The sequence below is a fragment of the Lathamus discolor genome, chromosome 1 (genome assembly GCF_037157495.1).
Source record: "Lathamus discolor isolate bLatDis1 chromosome 1, bLatDis1.hap1, whole genome shotgun sequence".
NCBI classification, from domain to species: domain Eukaryota; kingdom Metazoa; phylum Chordata; class Aves; order Psittaciformes; family Psittacidae; genus Lathamus; species Lathamus discolor.
In genome coordinates, this window is record NC_088884.1 from 111,357,601 (window position 1) to 111,380,490 (window position 22,890).

The window sequence follows — 22,890 nt, forward strand, 5'->3', positions numbered from 1 at the left end:
TGCTGAATAGTGAAGCACAACATTGTGAAACACATTTCAGAACTCAATCTATATACAATCGTTGTGATTAGTTAAGAACAATGTCTTTGACTGTGTTCATCAAATTTCTGTGCTCAACTACTTAATCTTGTCAAAGTAACATACACTAATTTACTTTAAAAAAAAAAAAATCTTAATTTAGTCCTATTACTTTGTAGATAAAACAGCTAAATAAAGCTGGTTTTCCCATATTGGAAAAAACATAATCCTTGAAACCTCTCTCAAGCATAACAAATTCTGTGAAATATCCTACAACTGCCAAGTATTGCTGCAGAGTAACAGACAATGGAAAAATATAAATTACTGGTTTGGTTTAGTAGATAACGGGGCTTTATTCATACCCAAAGGAGTAAAATATTTCTCTGCATTTATATAATGCTAATCTCTCTGAAAATGGAACGTGCTGTTTTACAGGAAAAAACATTCAATACAGTCGAATGCTAGCATCCAGCTAAATTGGATACTATCTCTGACAGCATGGGTAAAAATAGTAATAGCTGTTGATGGCAGAAGAGGCTTTCTTTGAAAATAATTTTAAACAAAACATGCAGGATCTGAAACACTTCGATTTTGTTTTTTTCTCCTTTCTTTTTACTACAAATTATATAAAGATGGTGCAAGCTCAACAGAGCTACACAGAGGAGTGCAAAGAAGGAAAAAGTGCAACGAACGGCTGGTCTTACTATAAAGCTTGAAATCAAAAATTTAAAACACATTGTTTCTAATTTTACATTACCACAGATTTTCTAATAAGTCACTGCCTATCTGTACTTTGAACTATGGCTTGATTTTCCATAGGGATTTTTCAGTCGTGACAGATTAAAACCTTGCGACCATCACAAAGTGTTAGACATTCAGCAATTTCTTAGGTATTATAAGGAGTCACTGCCATCAGTCAAATTTATAGCTAATTATGAAAGTCATTGTACAAAATCATACAGAGAAGCAGCTCCATGTCTGATTAAGGTCCAGCATGTTAGTCTTGCATGTACTAAAATGCTGGAATTGAGTAACTTGTCATAGGCATGGAACCTAGGAAAATCCAGAATTTGTAAGAAATGCCACAGTCACACAGAGAAAAATAAAAAGTTCAGATCATATTTTGTGCTAAATAGATCTATGTTGGATGAGGATAGGACTCTTCCCCCACCTCCATTTCGAATTTCTGCCTGAATCAGCTCCTGTTTCAGCCCTTCAATTTCTTTCTTCAGTTTAGCATTTTCCACACGGAGCTTCTTCTCTTCTCGGAGAGATGCCTGCAAGACTAGAGGTTTCAATCATTAGGACTCAATCATTAGGATTCATAATTTGGCAAACAAAGGTTTGGGTTTTTTTGTCGTTTTGGGTCTTTTTGTTTTGTTTTGTTTTGTTTTGTTTAAGAAAAGTGAAACACAGTGAGCAAAACAAAGAAGTGGAAGCTTTCAAGGACTATATAATCAAAAATATTTTGTAATCCTTTTTTGTTGAAATAGCTATTTTTTACAATACTTATGTACTCACATTGCCTCTCAATATACTAGCTTCCCAGACCCCTAAATAGACTCACAAGAAACCTCTTTGAAAAAGCTTGTTCATGTTTATAATACAGAACACCTTAATTCATTGATATAAATATAAAAGTTGAAGGTATGATATTTTTGAGAGAAAGCCAGTGGTGAAAAGGCAGTAACACATTCAGGCAAATGCACAGCTTCACATTGTTCCTGACTCCCTTTCTCCCCCCAGATAAAGTGTGTCCTACTAAATTTCCATTATCTGTTTTGTCATTAATCCTTCCTCATTCGTGCCTTTTCAACTTCAGAATAAGCAGCTTCAAAAAAAACCCACAAACCACTAGACAGTGAAGTAGTGCTACTATTACAATCTTTATCTTGGAGAACTTGAATCACACTTAAAAGGCTGACAACATCAGTGAAGTTGTCCATGTTCTCATTTTTTTTCTACAAGGAGTTAATGTTAACCATCTGGTTAATGAGTTTATCATAAGATAGGTAATTCCTTACTAGCTTTCTCCTTGAGCAGAGCAACTTGTTGCTTGAGGTATTCAATAACTTGATCGGCCTCTGCACCCTTCTGCTCCAGTCTGTTCAGCACTGCATTGTTGGCTGCCATCTTTACCAAGAAACGGGCTGAAAACCTAGGCAAACAACAGACAGTCTAAAATTAATGACTTCTTAACATAATAATGCTGCCATCTCTCCCCTAAATTCAGTTGCTGGATAAGAAAATTTGATAAATGAAGAAGCTGGGCTCCCACCTCCTAATGCAAAGCCCAAACAAAAAGCAATGTTGAACAGAATCTATGTCTGACAGCTGCTTTCAAGTACTTCGGAAGAAAAGCTACTTTTCTTCCCAGCTGCAGAAAACATGTTCTTCCTTCATGAAACAAAAAATTTCACCTTCTCACAAAGGTCTGAATAAATCAAGGGAGAGGGAGGAAGGAAATATAAGAGAAAAGGTTGGGCAGCAGAATACCGTGTCCTGATTTCAGCTGAATAATTTAATAAACGTATGCAGAATTTTATTGAGACTAAGAAAATAGAAACATCCCACAAAAATTTCCAAACTTTTCTAATACATTTATTCAAAATATGCTGAATACTTCACACACTGTGATTGTGCCTACATTAAGAATTCCTGTTACTGTACTTTTAAGCAGAATTTATCAGTATTTTTACTCAGGTTGATACAACTTTTATTGCAGGTTTACACCTTCAGAGTTCTTGTAGCACTGATTTCAATTGTCTTATTTTGTTTCCAGTAAAACGGAAGGCTGGGCACACAGTTAAATTAAAGAAGCGGGAAACACAGAAGTCCAGTAAATGCAAGAGCACAAATAAATGTTGTTCAACCTTCTAGCACGTTCATCTCCTTTTATTTGGTTTCTCTAATGTTCCAGAAACTAGCTATACCTTGTGTATAGCCCATATTTCTTGAAAGCTACCAAATTTGACTACTCCCTTCTCTGCAACATTTGTGTCTGACCACAAAAGCTTGTATAGTATCAACAGAATGATGAAATACAGTCACTCATATCTTCAGCAGATCCTTTATCAGCATCTGGATGAACAAAGAAATTGTACTAAAAGCTGGCACATCTTTAAATCAAGAAAACTGATTATAGGTAGGAAGAAAAGACACCTTGCAGATCTTCACAAATAACAGTGATGTAATTCCTGTGAATTTGCCCATCAACTGCAACAAAGGGAAGAACTGGTAAGAAAATGGTAATTCAGATGCATGAATTGGCTCCTCAACCTTATCAAAGCCCAAAAATACCTTTTCCCACATCAAAGCAGAAGAAAACTTTCCATTTTATTGCAAGATTATTCTGACACTATGACCTAAATCTGTTTTTAACGTACCAATATGCTCTGTATTTGCAACAAAAGCCATGCTGAAAACAAAACAGGTTTAGAAATAACTCAAAGGTGAGCAGATAGAATCACTCATACCAGTATCAGCATATCACCTTATTGCACTCTCAGTATCAACTTATATTTGATATCTGATCTCCTATTACAAAGAACTTAATTCTCCATAGCTATAGATCTTAAAAAAAAAAAAAAAGGGGGGGCAAAAGGCAACGAATAAAATTCAGTCTAATAAAGTTCCCAAAGTAAAATTCACAATGCCAGTGAGATATACAGTAGTCAGATGATACATGGGGTATACTGTTCCTGCACAAAGATGAATGAACCAACATCTTGACTCCTTTGCAATCTAATACGATCACAGCCTGGTTTACACACGCTGCTTCACTTAAAGATGCAAGAGCATTACTGCCATCACACTTTCTGCTCATCCACAACAGATTTTTCTTTTAAAAGAAAGGGGCTCTCATGGAGAGAAAAGAGGTAAAATAACCTCTATGGGACAACTAAATTAATTTTAATATTCAAATTAATCTCTGCTATTAAGAAAATAATTCTTGCTTTACATGCAGTTTGAAAACAGAGGGTTTTAAAAAGGGAAATTATTCCAGTAAGTTACTGATTTAGCTGTCAAATTGAAATAGACATAAAACTATTATGGCACAAAACAGCATTATACAAAGTCTGGGGTATTACTGTCTGCATACCAGTAAGATTTCTTGCAAGCTACATATTCTCTCAGGGAAACACAATACTAACAGTGGAAACTTTGCCAACAACAACAGAAATGCTACTAATACTTCAAAGTGAATAGAACTGGTACATTTTATAGGTTTTAGCCAAATTGGCTAATGAACTGAAGATCTGGAAATGAAGTTACATGATTACAACAGGTAGACATTTTCCCAGTTGTCAAATAAATTTCTGTAAACCTAGTATTATAACAATAACACATAGGAACAGGTATTTCCGATACTAATATAAAGAGCCAACTGGCTGAAATGAACTGCTGCACATACAGCAGAGTGATAAAACTGTATCTAAAAGAGGTACATAAAAAAAACAGTTAAGCCCCATCCTTTATTACAAAACGCAAAGCACATTAAAAACTTTAGCACTGCAACAATCAAAGGTTACAGTCATTTTTTTATTTTTTAACTTTTTCCCCATTTCTTTTGTCTTCTATTATGCTATTACCCCTCCCTCCCCCCCCCCCCCCCCCCCCCCCCACTGCACAGGAAAAGAAGGCCCTCAACGAACCAGCTCCTATTGGCAATACACAAAAAAAGGAAAGAAACCCAGGAACAATATAGCTTAAAAAAACTGAATCGTATCTTATTACAGGTACATTCTGAGCTGTGTTGCAGAAAACATTCCAGAGGCCAACTGAAAATATAGTCACTTCATACAGTGTGCCTAATGAAATGCTTTCCCTTCAAACAAAAAACAGTTCTGAAAAAAACCCCAAGTGAGGAGTAGCTATATTCAGACCCTCTGAAAAGGGCAACTTCCTCAAGTTAGCTGGTTAAAGTTTTCCTTAGCTAAACAATATTAGACCTCTGAGGACTTTTGTTACCTACAAGACATTCAGAACTGCTCCAAAACCCACTTGCTCCACTACAGTGGAACTCAATCTTCAAATGAAAGACTCAAGTCCTGCACTTATTAATGAGTAAGTTACATATCAAGACATAAAAGTTGCTAATTTCTCATCATTCTGCTTGCTGATTAACAGAATTGCCTATCTTTTCTAAACAGAAAACATTGCCTCCTGCCATCTTCTAAGTAGCTGCACTACCCTTAGCGAAGAATTATTCTACTTTGCATTATTCCACCAACAAGCATTATTCTACTTTGTTTCTCTAGAACATAACATGAAAGGGTCCTCAAAATGACAAACTCTGTAGTAAATCAAGACTTCTCATATAGTACAAATTACCCCAAAAGTTCAATGTTTTACAAATACTGGTTTATCAACATTGGCCTTGACCTTAGAATATATCCAGATCAAAAACTAACACATCAAGAAGATGCTAAAAACATAAACCTTGTTATAATTCCCTCTGCAACATTAGTATATTTTTTTTGTTTTGTTTTACAAGCAATGAAAAGCCAAATCCCCATAAAATTAATGACAAGATTTAAAACTCAAACTCTAAAAATTGTGGCTGGAATCTGGCCATAGGTCTGAATATGTAATCAATTACTTTTCACTATTAGAAAAGCAATCATTTAACCAAAAAAAACACTCCAAAAACCAGAAATTAGAAGTCAATTTATTCCCAAAACCTAAAATAATCAGCTCTAAGCATTCCTTTTTCCAGCTGGGGGCTTAAGAAAGCTCAGTACTCTAAAATTCTCAGCTTTTTCTTGCAATGCGTTGTTAATGTCAAATTACAAGACTACTAAATATGAGGTTTAACACACAGGCTGCTTATTAAGACCTACTGCCTACAGATTAACATGTTCTCCACGTATGTGTTGGGTACATCTGTGACAGTGATGCAGCTTTATTTCAGCATTTTCAATTCAGTAAATTTTTATGCTGCTCACTTAGGTAACAGGCATTTTATTTCTTGTTCTTAATTTTTCCCCATGGGCCTTTATGCAACACAACCAAACACCATGTGCATTTCAGTTGGTCACCCTGAGCATGTGTTCAGACAAAAAGTAGATAAATTTCCTCTCAAACTATGTAAAATGAAACAAAATTACCACAACTGTCTGCAACTCCTCTCTTCCTCTCTCACATAAAACACTAACTCCTCCACAATACCAGGGTAAACTTCAACATCATTCTGACTCATTATTGCTCCTCACTTTGTGCTAGCTATGGAGGAATCAAGTATTTTTACATCAAAGCCAATCCTACTGATCTTAGCAAACAGCAGACAGCAATAACAAGACGACCCAGATAGCATAAACATATGCCTTACTCTGTAAGTACCATGTTTATGAATACCCATCAACCAAGACCTAAGGCAAGGAACCACTACAGGAGAAATTAAAAGCTTGAAAAAAAGTTGTCTGCTTTTCAGTTGAGACTCAACTGAAAAGCAAAAAATTAGAAGTTCATTTCATGAAGCAGAACCAGTGGGATAAGCATTATTCTAAAAACTATCAATGACACAAAGGTAGTATCTCCAATGTTAAATAAAGTTCATTAATTTAAACTATGGAAAAACATTTAATAGCATTCCTCTTCCTAAGCTTTTGGTTTTAAGTCTCAAGCAGCTCTCAAACTCCTTTTCTTCTTCCATGAGATGTTTCATGATGCTTTATTGTGGCCAACTTCTATACCAAAGTATTCTGCTTTCTGTAAGATAGAAAGTTATCAATGATCATTTTGTTTCTTTAAGAAGTGTGTTCAAAGACTTATACTCAAAAAAGATGCTCAGATAGGATAATTTCTGGCAGACAATCTTACAAAACCCCATAAACAGAACGTGCCAGCTGTTTGCCAGATTCTGCTTTCCTGTGCTTTGCACTTCTATGAACTGTCAAGACACAGTGAATCAGACTTAAGAACCTCACATAACACCTTTTTATTCTTCAAAGTAATGAACAGTAGCAAGCAGATCAAAACAGAAGGGAAAAAGAGTGCAACTGTTAACTTTCATTAAACCAAAGTATCACTGCAACTAGGAAACTGTAACTCATCCCCATCTTCTCCTGTCCCAGAGAATCAGGGTTCATGCTTTCCCGATTTCACTTTTTTGGTAATAAAACTTCAGATTTAGATTTCAAAATTATGAAAATTTAATCTATTAAACATGCACACCACCACCACCCCCCCCACACACACATAAAGAAAACCCACCAAACAAGAAAAAAAATAACTCCCAAACAAAATAAAAACAAAACCAAGTAAGAAAAGAAAGAAAAGAAACAAAACTGAGGAGAGTTACAGCTGATTAGCTTTGAGATCAAATCAGATTTGACTTCATCATCTCCCTACTTTATTCTAATTAAAGCACAGAAGATCAGCAGCAGCTCTCGATTTCTTATTAGGGAGGCAACAGTCTGTAACATTTAGTTACAACTTTGCAGTGATTCGTTCTGTTGCTAGGACATTTTGGAAATCATAATTCCTTAATTGCATAATAAAGGAAAACATGAACCTGTTCACAAACGTGTTTCAAAAAACTTGCCTTTTAAACCTGTATACAAATAGTCTAAGGTAACAGTAGGCAGCAGTGTAATGCTGAGAAAGAAAACAGAAGTATTTTACATATATTAGATAGAACTTCTGCATTGCTTGAGACTATTTTGTCACAATCAAAGCACTATTTCCCTTGTAATACTAGAGGAAAAAGATCTAGTGCACTCCATTACACTTAAGTATCATCCCACCCACACTGAAAAGACAAACACACATCAGTTATTTAACTACCAGAATTAAGTATATTGTTAGCACTGTAAGGGAAAAATGTAAGTTTCCCGAATCTCACATTGTTGAAGCAAGCTTACATAATTAAAAGTACAGCTTAAGGCTCTTAGTAAATACGTGTAAATGATGAAAATGTAGATGCTCGCCTGGGTCCTCGTCTGCATACAGCAAAGGAGACCTACCAAAATATTATGGCAATGGCTAAAACACTTGAAAGCAACAACTATCAATGATAGAACAATTAAAAGCAAACGAACAAACAAAAGAAAAACCCAATCCCAACACACAACCTCACCGCATATTTCTTAATCAAGATTTTGAGCAATATTGATACATTGCTGTGTATAAACTCAAAATCTAGAACTCATTATCAAATAAATCATCATGAAAACTCATTTTTAACTCTCAGTACTAGATCAGTGACCTGCTATCAGGTACTAGAAATGTGGCATTATAAAAGGCAAATGGAATTTTAACTATGACCCTCGTATTTTGCTAAACAAAGAATGCTCTTTTTAATGAGTAAAATGGAATTACAGCCTAAAATGTAAGACAGTATTGTAAGGTATGGCAATACAATTTTGAAGACTTATAATTGAAAAATTACATAAGAATTCCATCTTCATCATCTTTGCAAACAAGTGATTGAGTGATTGCTATAACTGGGGCTTTAAATAGTTGAACAGCCTTGGCTGGTTTTTTTTAGCACTTAAATACAATTTTTAAAGTATTCATTAACTATAAACTCCCATGTAGTCAGCACTGAAAGCAATTTGCCAAGCAGCAAACTGTACAAAGTTGTACATTTCTCCCATATGTTATTTTAACTCACATCTTTTGCACTGAGAGAGTCAGAATAATTGCGTTGCAGATCTACAAACAACTAACATGTATAACACAGTCCATCCAAGGGACTGTGCCAGCCCTAAGGAATGATTTGCTAGCTCTGGAGACCACAGTCCAACCCTTTTGGCTGCCAGATAAATCAGGCTCAAACCCAGCTGCAGACAGAACTTTTAGTAGTCCTAAGAGCCTACCCCTCCCTATTTTAAAGGGCTGTGAATAGTAAAAACACACATAACCCAACCTTTTCATATTGAAAAACACTGCAACATGAAAGAGGTTGTTGGTTTTTTTTAAAAAATTGATGGAACATTGCACACACAAAAAAAGGCCCATCCACTGGTACCAATTTTGACACAATAGAAGCTACTCAATAATGACTACTTTTACAAATGAAGACAAAGCTGTTTTGGAAGGGAATGATTTATCAAAGTCAAAAGCAAGTCACAGCAGTAATGAAATAGGCAAAAATCGAATCTATGAGAAACAATGAAGACGACAGACATATGTTAGAACAAAGGTAGAAGCTAGAAAATTTTACTTTAAGAGTGTTATGACAGGCTTACTTTGAACTAAAATTAATCGCTTTTATCTATATAGTAGAGATCATTAGAAACTGAACAATTAGAAGTAAAAATTATTTTAGTATTTTGTTCAAGTTTGCCTTTCAAGACTTCGTAGATGCCACGACTTACTAGTTAACCTCATCATATCTTAACAGACCACAGCTGCAACATTCAAAAAGTTACAAGTACTTTCAATTTCATTCCCATCCTGGCTGTAAGATTGTGCTAAACTTGTATTCAGGGAGAAGTTTTACTAGTGCTTGTCTCAGTCCAATTCTGAATTAACTTTGCACTCTTTCTCACTTCTAGGCAGACACCCCAAGGACTAAACAAAGCATAGACTACATGGAGCTATGTCCAGGTTAAGATAAGTCAAGCGATTTGGATGTGGCCTGTCACAAAGACTACATAATACGAAGTTGTACATAATTTACTAATCCAAGACGACAGCCCAGTAATTCAGTAGATATGGATGGCTCACAACATGGCTCAAGAAAAGCAACTCTGCACTGCTTGACTTAAGCCTTAACAGGTTACACACCCACTACATCTGCCGGGTCCCCTGGCAGTAGAGATTCAGCTGGCTGTGCTTTATAGTGCAGTCTGAAATTTAAGTAGCAGCTCATATGCCAAAACAGTTGGACAGGCGTATATATTTTTTTCAGTACTGTGTAACTTTTGGATCCTACTACATTAATATTTTAATGGTAATATCAGAATCTTACAGTAAATGATCACCACGTGCAGACGGAATTCTCACATAAATCCCATGGTGGAAAAGATGCAACACCCACAAAATGCTACCTTATTTCTTTGACCTTAAGCACTGATTTCCAAACCTAAAATATATCCAACTATTTGGATCAGAAAGCTTACATTAACAAGTTTTGTTGTGGTTTTTTAGTTGGTTTGGGGGGTTTTTTGGTTGTTGATTTTTGTTTGGTTTTGGTGTTTCTTTGTTGTGGGTTTTTCTGTTTGTTTGGTTTGGGTTTTTTTAGTTTAGAAAAGCTTAATTTTCTGAAACTAGGTCCATCCAGTGGCTATCACTGAATACAAAATAAAAAAAGTAGCTGCTACTCCTGCTTCCAAGTAACCTCACAAAACGCAAAGACTCAATGTCCCCATGGAAACAACTAACAAGTGGTGTTCCTCAGGGATTGGTGCTAGGACCAATCCTGTTCAACATCTTCATCAGCAACATGGACAACGGGATTGAGCACACCCTCAGCATTTTACATTAGTTTCAGCTTTTCTATATATAAAAGTAGTACCCTGTAGCACAGCTAAAGGAAATCAGGATTTAACCATTTAGTTAAAGCAAGTGCTAAGATTAAAAATAACCATTATGTATTCAGGAAAACATTCGGCAAACATCATGCAGATATACAGCAAAAGAACTGGCGTTCTCTGACAACCACATTAACAACTGCTGGTACTTACTGAGGAAGAAACTTTACATATCCTTTTATGTGAACCAAGCAAAAGATGAAGAAAATTAAACCTGAAAATGTGCAGGTTTATGTGTGCATGTGTCTGTGTGTAATCAATGAAAGAATGGCAAACATCTCTTAACCAGGAACAACAAAGCTCTGAGGGAAAAACTACTCCTCGCTGAACTGCAGCTCCGGTATCTTATTTACATAGGCAAAACCCTCCCACACATACACACACCAGCTTCATCGCACAAATAACTGTACTTTCCAGTACTGAATTTATTCACACACAATATTAAAAAATACTAACTTACTCTGTGCAAAGAAAATTATTTATTCAGCTGTGCAGTGAAAATTCTAACTTGACTTTTAAGTCTAAAGCTGGCTGACAACAATCCTCAGCAGCCAGAAGCAGTTACATGGCATTTCAAACCACATCACAGCAGTATTCATTACTGCATATTCCTGGCATCAGCCTCAAAACATACATTCCTTTGACAATACAGAGTGAAGAGAGTTAAAATTCCTAGCAAGCATCTCATGTACATAGAAAATCTTCAGATATAACTATTAATTATTGTAACCAACTACCTTTTGGATCAATGGTTTTAACTTGTGTGGTAGAAATATGCAGAATATTTTCCCCCCTTTGGAGGTAAAAGAAAGGAACTCCTAAGAAAAAAAGTTTTCAGTAGATTCGCATTTCTGTAGACGAAGACTTCACTATTCTCAGCAGGAAAACAAACCAACCAACTCCTGAAGCAAGACAGTACAACAACTACCTGTCAATCATTTCTAAATAAAGTGCAAAAAGTAAAAATTCAAAGGATGCTTGAAATCAAAATGCCAGCTTCTGTTCAGACATGGATATCCGCCAAAGGGTTTATTACAATGTAGCTAGTTCAGATCTTCTATTGATGTGAAACAAATTTTTCCAGAAGAGTGTCCTTCAAATTAAAAAACAAAAACCAAACAAAAAAACCCCACAAAAACTAACAAAAAAAAAAAAAAAAACCAAAAAAAAAAATCCCCACCAAACCCAAAACCCAAACCACACCACGTTTTCCTGTACATCAAATGCTGTTCATACTTAACAGGTCTTTTTCTTTTTAAAATTAGAATAATTTCTTATTAACAGATTTTATATGCTTATTTCACATTTTGAAAAGCAAGTTAGCTTTCCAAGACTAATGTAAAGCCTATGCAAACAAATACACTTTTGACTATTGCAGTTATTCTAGTTGACACACAGTAACTACCTTCCCAAACCATTTTGAAAAGGTTACTTTCAGCCTGACTTGTTTTCCATATTCTAAAACTAGAGAGGAACACCAAGAGTATTTTGGATTACCTTTTAGCACCCTTGAAAAACGCAACTTGTTACTTTCCTTGTTAATTTAATATTGCATAGTTTAGTGAGTAACTTCTCACTAAAATGTTCATGCACTGGTGCTGAAAAGAACAAAGTTAGGAACATCGCTGCTACTAAATACCTGTTTATGAGCACTTGATAACCCAATTTAAAAGTATATATACTCACTAGTCCTTTGGGCAAAGTCCAGAACAGCAACACCATTATTGAATTTGCAGCATGTTAATTGAAGTAAAACTTTTGGACCACATCTTCTATAAATACTTAAGTACTGCTTGAGAGAAAGCACAGCAATATTGTGCATTTTAACGGCACCAAAAAGGTAGGCAGTCTTGTAATTGCCTTTCAAAACCTTTTTTGTAGTTGTATGTAGAGAGCAGCATTTGAGGTTTGCAGCTTTTACAGCTTCTAGGACAAAAATTATTTCCCCTTTTTCAATACTGAGTCTGTGCAGAGAAAAGAACAAACAAAACCCTCGTGCACTCATCTTGGACATTGAGAAGGCTGATGTCAGCTGTTCGACCGATGGCATCTGACAGAAAAATTCTCCAAGCAGCTTTTGGGCAACAGCCATATTTCACCCATGGATTCAAAGCTTCTTTTGTTCCCATAGTTTGAAATTGAGCTAAATTTTAATTTTGCTGTGTTCCAAATTATCCTATTATAAATCCAACCATTTAAAAGCCAATTATTTTCAATTAAAATACCTCGGTTTAGCACCTTCAAAACCTGCAAATTTGCAGGCAAGTTCTCAGTAAACGCTAAATTTATAAGCTATACATAAAGGGGGGAAAAAAAAATCTGTGCCTAGTTCTTATCATTTTATAGATGGTTATATGGATGTGAACTTACTTACCCACTGTGTTGTACCAGAGTAATTCAGCCCCCAAGAAAAGATTAATTTCCCTGGTGTACAATTCAGGGTCATATTCTCGCTGGCAACAGTGACTTCCTTAGTGTGACTCTTACCAATTACTGGAGCATTTGACACAGAAGTAGCTCTTACAGTAGGACAAGCACAAATGTGAATTTACGGCCTTCACTCCAGAGCAGCTGCTACCAAACCAAATGCAGTACCTCTTGCATGCCATGTGCAAGCCTGTGGACTCTGTGGGAAGAGCAGTCCCTAGTTGCCCTGGCCAAATGAGCTGCTGAAATGATCTGCTCACTTACCTTCAGTCTGAAACAAGATGCCACTACAAAGCTGTATACTAAACTGTAATTGAGAGACACTCTAGAATAGAAACCAGATCCAATAGCCACGGATCGTTTCTGACAGAGGGTCCCGAAGTCAGAGGCTAATCTTTAAACTATTAATTCATACTCAGTTGAAGTTATGTTGGGAAAGCTCCTGATGAGAAGGAAATGGAAATAAAAGTCTTCTATAATGGGCAGTTTTATGACAAAAGATTGCACCAAATGATCTCAAGAAGAGATTTGCTAACACAAGGCAACTTTTGACAATGTTTTATGGATTGCGATCTGCTTTCAAATGTAAAAAGCATCTCAGAATCTGCCTGCTTTAAGATAATTAGGATATGAGACAACACACCAGGGAAGCAGTTATAGAAGGAACTCAATTTTTTTTCTAATCCAGCATAGAATCTGTCAGGTTTTCTGCCAGCATTCTGAGAAAAGAAGAATGGGTTCTTCTACATGAATTGTATTTAATGGATAACGGTTAAATACAGTATATATTGCTTTCTATTATGAATGCTAGTTTAAGCTTCCATCTCTACAGTTTTTGAAGTCAAGGAACAGTTTCTAGGCTGTTATTATAAAGTGGCATGAGAACTTAAGAATTGTACATAAAGTTGTGCAGTGTAACAAAAATTACAAAAGCTAGGTCAGCAGAACGCATTTCTTTTCTGGAATTTCTCTCTGAAAATTGTACATAGCAAAGAGGACTTCATCTAATTCTCATTTCAGTAAGGTATCAGTCATTTTCTTCAGAAACAACAAGTGTCAACAAGTTATGACAACTGCTGTTACACACTCCCACTGAGGTATTTAATCACCAAATTGGATCAGTTCCAGACTATCATGACTCTAGGCTTTAACTGAAGAGAAACCTTATCTTTCACCTTAGCAGCCAGAGATGATTCCCTCACCTTATTAATAAAGATATGAATTACTTTTAAAGGCATAAAACTTACACTCCACATGGGCAATAAGAGTTTTTTGGACAAACATCGCCTCGTCAGTTTCTGCAGACAGACCCAGTGACCTACCCCTACCAGAACTCCACTGATAGATGGACAATATTCTGACAAAACAGAATGAAGCAAAACAAACCACAGAATTGAACAATTGGAAGGATCAAAAAATTACTCAGATATTCAGATGTGGACTTATTTACCCAGTTAATTTTATCCCCCCATTCCTGCTCTGATCCCATGGTAGGACACAAGAATTTTTAAGTAACAGAAGAGGAACACAGTCATGGACATTGAAGAACACAAGATGACTCAGAAACTGATTCTTTGGTGGTTACACACTACTGCTAATGCAGCTCAATATTAGCCTGTAAGCAGCAGCACTAGATTTACTAGGATAGACTAATTACCATAGCAAATAAATAACATACAAAGGAATAAACAAGTGATTGAATTGCTCCTTCTCTATTTCCATTTGAACCAGCCTGTTATTTAAAATGCAATACTGAAAACCAAAATTGCAAACTACTTTACAAGCTAACAATAAGAAAATAAGAGGACACTAACAGCTGCCATCTGTCAGTCCTGAAAGGCATGACATTTTTGAGATAGCTTATTTAGGGGGAAAAATAAAAACTCAAAACTGACATTCAGAAAAAATCGTATAAATTAAACTGATTTCTTTTTGTGTTGGCCAGTCACCTGATACAAAATACCACCCGGGAGCAGGTCTTGACTTGCATGTCTCCTAGAAAGCTGAACAGGGATCTGGCACACTGAATTTTATAATCAGGAATGCCAGCAACTGCCATACCTAAACCACAGTTATAATTAATTACAAATTTCTAACCATGCTAAATTTATAAGCATTTGTCAGTAGCACAGAGCATGCTCAAACAACAAACTTTCCTTATTTAACTATAAACGTGGACAGTTTAGGAATACTCGAATACAGTGACAATCTCAAAATATTTGAAGCCACCACACTAACCAAGCAAACTAGCTTATATTTCTTAAATTCAGTAAGTGCTTTCCCTTGTTCTATCAGATCTATTCAATAGACCAGAGCTACAGGGACTACAGTTTCAGGCAGGGAAATACCTGCTTGCAGAACATGTCATACTTCTTACAGACTTCACCATTAGGCAGCTTTATAGCTCAAAAATGTAAAGGCAACTAAATAATTAACACAAAACAAACAGTATAGAGAAGAACAACTTTTCACCTGGAAATTTATTACCTTGCCATGCCTCTCCTCTCTAGATTAAAAGAAAAAAAAAAAAAAAAAAAAAAAAGGAGTGAGGAAATCAGCTCAAACTTTTCTATAGACAAAAAGTATGAGGGATACAGGAGGAAATATAGGAGAGGCAAGTCAGGAAAAGCCTGACTAGACACATTTTATTACAGGCAAACTGCCTCAGCTGCTCAGGAGGCTTCCCAAGCAATGTTCACATTGCACTCATGCATACTCAAGACCCCCCACAACTGCCACAGAGATTTACTTTTGTCCAGGTTCTCCTTCCCTGTCTCTCAACTTTTTAAAGACACTTCAAAGAAGATCAAAAAGCTTGAAAGTGCAGTTGTTTAGTCTACAGAAGAGAAGATAGATGGAAAGCTTGGTCTCATTCTTCAAATGCAAAGGAAGTTGGTATGGGGATGGGACTAAACTGTTCACCAGGTTTACTGCAGACAGGAAAAAGCAAGGAAGATTTAAGTTAGACATTTGGAAACCTTTCAATTAACAGTAATTGACTGACCAGGCTAACTATGGAAGTTGTGGAATATCAATCACTGGAAGATTTTAAGAAGAGGTTACACAAACATCTGTCAGAAGTGATTAAGGTATAATAGATTAGAGTGAATTTGAGATCTTTTGCTCCTCTTCCGCTAAGGTCACCCAGCATTACAAACACAATAATACTTCCTGCTTTTACACCCCTGCACTTTATTGAACTTTAAAAAAACACGTAGGAAAACCTATCCCTTTAAACGTGACATTTCCACATATTCAAGTGTGATTATTTGGTAGAGCAAAACACACAAAGATTTGCTAACTGTGAAAGTAGGATAAAGAAACTACCTGTGAAGTATAACACCAGTGCATTAGGTTTACACTCGCATTGAAGAAATTGTCCTCTAATGTCATAATGCAGACAGTACTATATTTTCTTGTTCTCCAAGAGAAAAGAAATTTGTGAAAATTTTAACTGACTTACTGATTTGTGGTGACAAAGCCTAGCCAGCCAACCATTTTTCAGTTTTTGCTTGAAGTATTTATTTTTTTTTTAAAGGAAGCACTTTTTCCCAAGCATCAAAAAAACCACAACCCAAAACAACAGAACAAACAAAAAAAAAACCCAACAAAAAACTCCAAATCAAACCAAACCCCAAACAATGAAAGCAGAAAACTGCTTTGAGAAGTATCCAAATCTTTTTGAAGCCATATTAAATTATGAGTAAGGATGGCTTCCACCACACTGAGGGAAAAGAGCCATGAGACTTCCCTCCAACACTGTTTAATACTAACGTAGCCATGGAAATATTTCCCCCCTACCGTTTAACACTAATGTAACCATGGAAATGAAAACTAAATATCAATTTCTTCCTCACTGCCAGTATGCCAAGATACCTAACAAGGGAAATGTTTCTTGGTGATGCTAATAAGAACCATACAGGTAACTGTTTAGTAGGAAAATAAACAGGGGTTTCTGGGGTTCTCTGCTGGACTGACATCATATAATTAATATCGCTATACAAGAAACAAGAGATGCTATTTACTTTACTCACATCTGATGTTCCTAGCAGCCACCCTCTATGCTGACCCTTCAGTTTACTTGTGTTGTCTAGCATTTGACATTCTTTAAGTTTCAGGAAACATTCCCTTTGAAGAGACAAACGTGAATTAATTCATTCACATGGGAGCTGCAACATACAGCAACTAAACATAATCAGAAAAGTTCAAAAGTGTTACGGTAGATACCAGATTTGTCTTCCTGCACACTTGATCATCTTCTGCTGACCACTGTTTTTCATTATTTTTATTATAGAGACATCTTCCCAGAATGCTTCTGGGGACCTGTAAAGTAGATGGGATTTATACACACCCGAGAGTTCAATTTTTTCTTTTCACTCTTGGTCTAGAGAGGTCATGAATAACACTTATCTCCTATTTTGCAACTCAATAATTTTTTTTCTTCCAATTCAAGATCCGCTCTTCATTCTGATGCCATTATTTGAGTTCTTGTCCTCCAGAATGTAAAAGCTACCTCTGCTGCTGCTGCTGCTTCAGGCTTTTTCAGAAATGAACAGAGTAACATGACAGACATAAAATTATTTATTCTGCTTTCATGTTAGTGGGAGGGAAGCTAAGAGACCAGTACTTTAATTTTATTCTACTGGTAGTTACCAAATTTACACAAAGCAGCTATTTCAGAAGTGGTCAGTTGACTCAGAATGCAAGCCCACATATCACCACAGATGATTATTACCTTATGTTATGACTTACTATCTTATAATACAACCTAGCAGAGTTCTATAGTATGAAGTGTGCTGTTAGAAGTACTTCGAGGCATTTTTACAGTATTTCCAGAAGCTGTTTTTAAAGCTTCATGCCAACTGAAATGAGTGCACTGTATCTCAATATATTACAGATTAATATAAAAGCAAAGTTTTTTACTTTCTACTTTAGTCCTAATTTAAGAAACACCACCACACAACACATCACAAACAACCTGTCTTTACGGAGCTTATGGAAGAAAAACAAATAAAAGATTGAGAGATAATTTGGAAACACTGATCAAATAATAGTGATGATGTTTCATCTGAATCAGGAATTCAGTGTGTCAAGCACATTGCGTGAAATTTCAGTGATAAACATTACAATAAATATATATATTTCAACATTCTCTAAATTATGACTCTGCTCTTCAAAAACATGATTTTATCGAGGGTATTAAGCAGGCAACTTTAGAAACAACAACAGCAGGGAGGAATGCCACCAATAAGCCTTGCATGACGGAGCATTACTCACATGACATTTTATAGTTTCCTTTTCATGACAGCACAGTACTGTGAAACTTCCAGGTCAGCAGGAAGTCAAACACTGTAGTAGACTAGAATCCCTTGAGTGATTTGCAGGAATAACTTTAAGAAAAAGCCATGAATTAAAGGATTTTGCAAAGTATGCAAAGTCCCAGAGGGTTGCTTGCTTCTTCCCAAATCATGGCATACAGTTAACTTCATTGCTAGTCTTCTTGGATAACACATGTAATTAAAATAACAGTACTGTATTAAAGAGACTTCAGTAAAATACATTTAGGAGAAAAGAAATTTCAGAGAACATCTCCAAAATCAGAAGGATGAAAACCCCCACTCAACTGAATATTTGATAAAATGTCAATGTGCTATCTTTTACTTATTTCTAAAGCCTTATCTCTTTCAATAATATCCAGTATTAAAAATTCTGTTTCAGGACTTGGGTGTTATTTTACAGATGTTATGTTTACTTTCACAGAGCTCTGCCAAATAACATTATTATTCAAACATAACTTGAGAATAATATAGTAAGAGAACAATAATGACGTACTAAAATGGGATGCTATATTTAATGACCATTGCCTTACCTTACTACAAATTTCATGCAAGTATCGCGAATTGCAAAACTACCTGTGAAAACTAATAACTGTATAAAAACAAAACAAAAAAAAAGAAATCTGAGTTAAAGAAACAGAAAGATCAGGAAATACAAGGTTATTTTGTAGTAGTATTTTCTTCATTTTGCTAGCTGCTAAACCCAACACAAAACCACTTATTAAGATATATAGTACTTCAGTTAACATTGCCATATGCTGCTTAGCTCTGGACTTCTAACATAATCTAACAAGGATTATCCAATCCACGCAACCTTGTACAAAATGTTCTGCATATTAAATCTTGCAAGTATCTCTATTGAGAAATGACCAAATACTTAGCTAAAACTGGTTTCCACTCACTGAAGTCTATGAAAAAGCAGAACAAACACATATACCATTTACCAAAACAGAGAAAGCACCTGTTTTTCAATAAGTAACAGCCAGTCCTATGCAAAGCTCAAATCCGTACACACATACTTCCCAGGCTATTACAGCATTTTCTTCAATGCCCACCACACTATGGCGCTTCTAAACTATCATTCCAGTTGATGGGCTAAATAGAGGATCTCAACTGATTTCAGAAGAACCACTTCAAGTGTATGCTTCTTCCTTGCTAAGTGTGGCATCTGTATTTGCAGTGCCACCCTATAGCTACAATGCACACTACGCCCCGTGATTAAATCCCAGATACAAATTAAACAACAACAAACATGGTTTTCTCTATTTTAAAACCCCTCAGCCTACTTCTCCACTGCAGAGGAATTGCCCCCAGAGGGATAGCAGCAGCCTCCCTCAACCACGGCCGCAGCACACAGCCAGCAGGGACATGCCGGCCTCAGTCGCCTCGGAAGCAAACAGAGCCCTGTCTGGCTCCCCAGAGAGCTCGGCTCGGCCCGACCCGAGGGGGGCCCCGGGGCATCAAACCGCCACGACGCAGGCCCCCAGCAGAGAGGGCCGTGGGAGGCAAGTCATCCACGGGCGCGCCGGGAGCACGCTGAGGGGGCACAGCCACCGCCCCCCGAGTCAGGACCCCGCTGGGCCCCACCGAGAGGCACTCACATGAACCGAGCCGCCGCCACACACCTCCACCCGCTCACGAGAAAAAAGGACCCCCTCCCTCCAGACTGCCTGCCTTAGCGCCTGAAGTTTACAAAGAAAGCGCCTAGGAAAGCTTCACTACCAGCAGCAAGCATTGCTTTTACGGCCAAGGTGCTCAACATGTCGTTGTCAGAGTACTGATAAAGCACACACACAAGTGGCGCGAGGGGAACTATTAAACTCACTTGTTTTTTTTTAACGGCATTAAAAAAAAAAAAAGAGGTCAGGCACCGCAGAAGACACTTCTATGCCGGGGTCCTTCTGGCTCTGTCGGTGAGGAGTGACGCCACAGGACAGAGAGGGCGGTGATCCGCGCTCAGGGGAGGGGCGCGCAGCGGGGACGGCGGCGCTCGGGGAGGTACCTTCTTGCCCAGGTCCCGGCCCTCGTCCCTTTCCCTCTTCTCCTCTCTCCTTCCCTTCTCCTACCTGGCTGTACTCAGGGCGGCACCCCCCGCCGAGGGCAGCCCTCTTCGGTGGTCGTCGGGTGACAGAGGCGCCGAGGGAGTGGTGTGTGGGGCGGGGGCGCGGGGCGAGTGTTGCCGTGCAGCGCCGTGAGGTGTGCTGGGCCGGAGGGAAAGGCAGCGCCGCCGGTGTCGCCTTTTCGAGCTGCGAAGTGACGTGGGTGTAGCGCCTGAGGGCGGGGGGGACCTGCTCGCGTTTCCATAGGGCGTTGGGGGTTACCGTTGCGGCTCGGGGTTACCGGCACTTTCAGCAGTCCTTTAGCAACCTGGTTGAATTTGACTTCCACTGAATTCCTGAGCAGCCGTGTGTAATGTGTACAGTATCAACTACTAACATAACACCTTTATGTGTATAAGGACACCGATGTAGCAGAGCAGGCAGGCTGCCAGTAACCAAGACACTGATAAACAACTAAAAGAAAGAATAGGTTTATAAAACAGAGAGATGTGACCAAAAGTCTATTAGAATCTATCAAAATCAGGCTATAATTTCTCCATGCTATCCAAGTGTTCTTATTTTTCCCCACTAGCTAAATGTCCTAGCTGCAGTTACAAAACTTGAGGTGTCTGTAAGTTTCACTAACCCTTAGGCCTGGCTTTCAGAGCAGCAGCGCTTTATTCTATGCATTAATGTTGTAAATGCTGCAAGCAACACCAGGAACTCTACTTACGCAAACACCTGTATGGGATACGGATGCTTTAATGTACCTGTCACAAAATTCTCCAAATACTACTGAGATAGAGCATTTTTTAATCTTTGCTGTTATCTTACATTTCACTTAAGTGCTGCTTTATTATCCCCACAACAGTAGGGAAAGGAATTACCGTAACTCCTCAAGTATTTGTTAGCCACATATGCCAAAACCACTGTGATACTTCTATGGGTTTTGAGGGGTTTTTTTCCTTTGAAATTTGTGTATTGAAGACAAAATAATGATATTGGAACCTTTTCAAAATCTGGTTTTCATTTTCTGTTGATCTCAAGTAATAGCATTATAATGAAAATTCTGGCATAGTTATTTATTTTATCTATTACCAAATTTGTGTAGCTATGATCTGAAGTGTTTCTTTCCTGCACTGAATTTATTAGTTTGGACAAAGCAACAATTTGTTTGCTTGTTTTTAAAGTATGCCTAACGTGTGTATAGTCTGTAATTACCTGCCCATGACTCCATAGGTATTCTTTTTTTATAGGCAGAGTACCTCTTACTTCAATGAATGTTAGAAAAATTAGAAAATTTTGTAAAAGAGAACATTTCGATGTTTTGCCACAGGACAAAACATTTGACAAAACACAATTCTGATTACATTTAGATTTTTATGCAACCTTATGGTGTTTTTAGTAGGTGTTTATACTGCAGATGAAAAAAAAGATTTATGAGATAAACTAAATTTAATCCAGAGTTCCGTCACCCCCTGCAAAAATTAAGCTGACGAGTTAATACTTTTTATTATGAAGTGAATATGTCCCAACTCACTGTTTGTGGTTGTCATAACAAATACTTACTTTCTATGCTCCATTCCATAGGAATCTGAATTCATCTTTTCAACTTCTTTTATGCGTTTTAATAAACTTTATGAATAGTCAAGTGATGCTGCACAGTGGGAGGCAAATCACACAGGTGGGTTTTTTTTTTCTGAAGTAGCAACACTGTAGCTAAAATTGCACCTTTTATTTCAGTTACTTTGTCAAATTAGTAGTTACTCTTGTTGCAACAGGAATATTTTAAGACTTAAGAGCAGAAGAAAAGATACTTTGTGAAAGAATGTCTGCATATGAAATAGCTCACTTTGTTGAAAATACTGTGATTTAATGAAAACCAGGGTAAGCATAGGATGTTCAGGCCACCTGCTCTCCTGAAATTGTTCTTAATTGCTTTAAAAATAATTCAATAGCAGTACTGATTATAATTATGTTTTAATTCTGAAAAATTGCATTCATTAGGCAAGGGATATTTACACCTGGACACTCAGGAGGCATTTAAATAACTAGCCATTTAAAATTGCTATCAGGTATTAGCACATGGCTAGTTGTCTTTATTTCTGCATGTGGATCCTTTATAAACCGCAGATGTGTTTCACAGAATGGATTCATGCAGGGTGGTATGTGCAATGTTTGCTTCTGAGAGCCAAATTTATGTTTTGGTTTTTTTTAAGGGCCAAGTTCTTAGTGTCCAGTGACTCTACTGCCTTAGCGCAGGGCAGTGAAAAAGTTGTAAATGATGACTATAAAATGCTGAATTCTGAAGAAAAAATATTTGTTCTTTGAAAGCAGTAGGTATTCAGAGAAGCAAATAAATTGCTCTGTAGATGACAGGTTTTTGTATTTTAGTTTTCAGTGTCGGACATAGAAAAGCTATCAAGTGGAAGATTGTTGAAGTAGAGCTAATCTGAATGTTAAATAGGAATTTGTAAAGGTCTTCTGCTTATGGTGGATTTTGTTGAGAATGTTGGTTAGTGGCTTTGTGTACTGTAAAGGTTGCTAAGGGAGATTTGGATGGAGGCAGTGGGCTAGAGAAGATCATTG

General features: G+C 37.1%; 2 protein-coding genes across 12 annotated transcripts in view; one reads left to right on the forward strand and one right to left on the reverse strand.

Annotated features, from left to right (window-relative positions):
* The window catches only part of AIMP1 (aminoacyl tRNA synthetase complex interacting multifunctional protein 1), a 34,023-nt gene extending 13,546 nt beyond the window's left edge, over nt 1-20,477 (reverse strand). The window contains exons 1-4 of one of the 5 annotated variants that reach the window (XM_065690668.1): nt 19,864-19,899; nt 18,796-18,854; nt 2,043-2,176; nt 1,190-1,303 (exon numbers count right to left, since the gene is read on the reverse strand). In XM_065690668.1, the coding sequence (XP_065546740.1) occupies nt 1,190-1,303; nt 2,043-2,176; nt 18,796-18,812 (265 nt within the window). In that variant the 5' untranslated portion in view covers nt 18,813-18,854; nt 19,864-19,899. Of the gene's footprint in view, nt 1-1,189; nt 1,304-2,042; nt 2,177-3,180; nt 3,349-16,960; nt 17,055-17,153; nt 17,238-18,795; nt 18,855-19,863; nt 19,950-20,328 lie in introns of those variants that run through there. The other 4 variants (XM_065690685.1, XM_065690704.1, XM_065690674.1 and 1 more) reach the window with 4 other exon arrangements.
* Nucleotides 20,213-22,890, forward strand: part of TBCK (TBC1 domain containing kinase) — a 99,216-nt gene continuing 96,538 nt past the window's right edge. For 3 of the 7 annotated variants that reach the window (XM_065690607.1, XM_065690658.1, XM_065690650.1), the window contains exon 1: nt 20,213-20,260. The gene's annotated coding sequence lies outside the window, so the exon portion shown is untranslated. The other 4 variants (XM_065690627.1, XM_065690641.1, XM_065690632.1 and 1 more) reach the window with 4 other exon arrangements.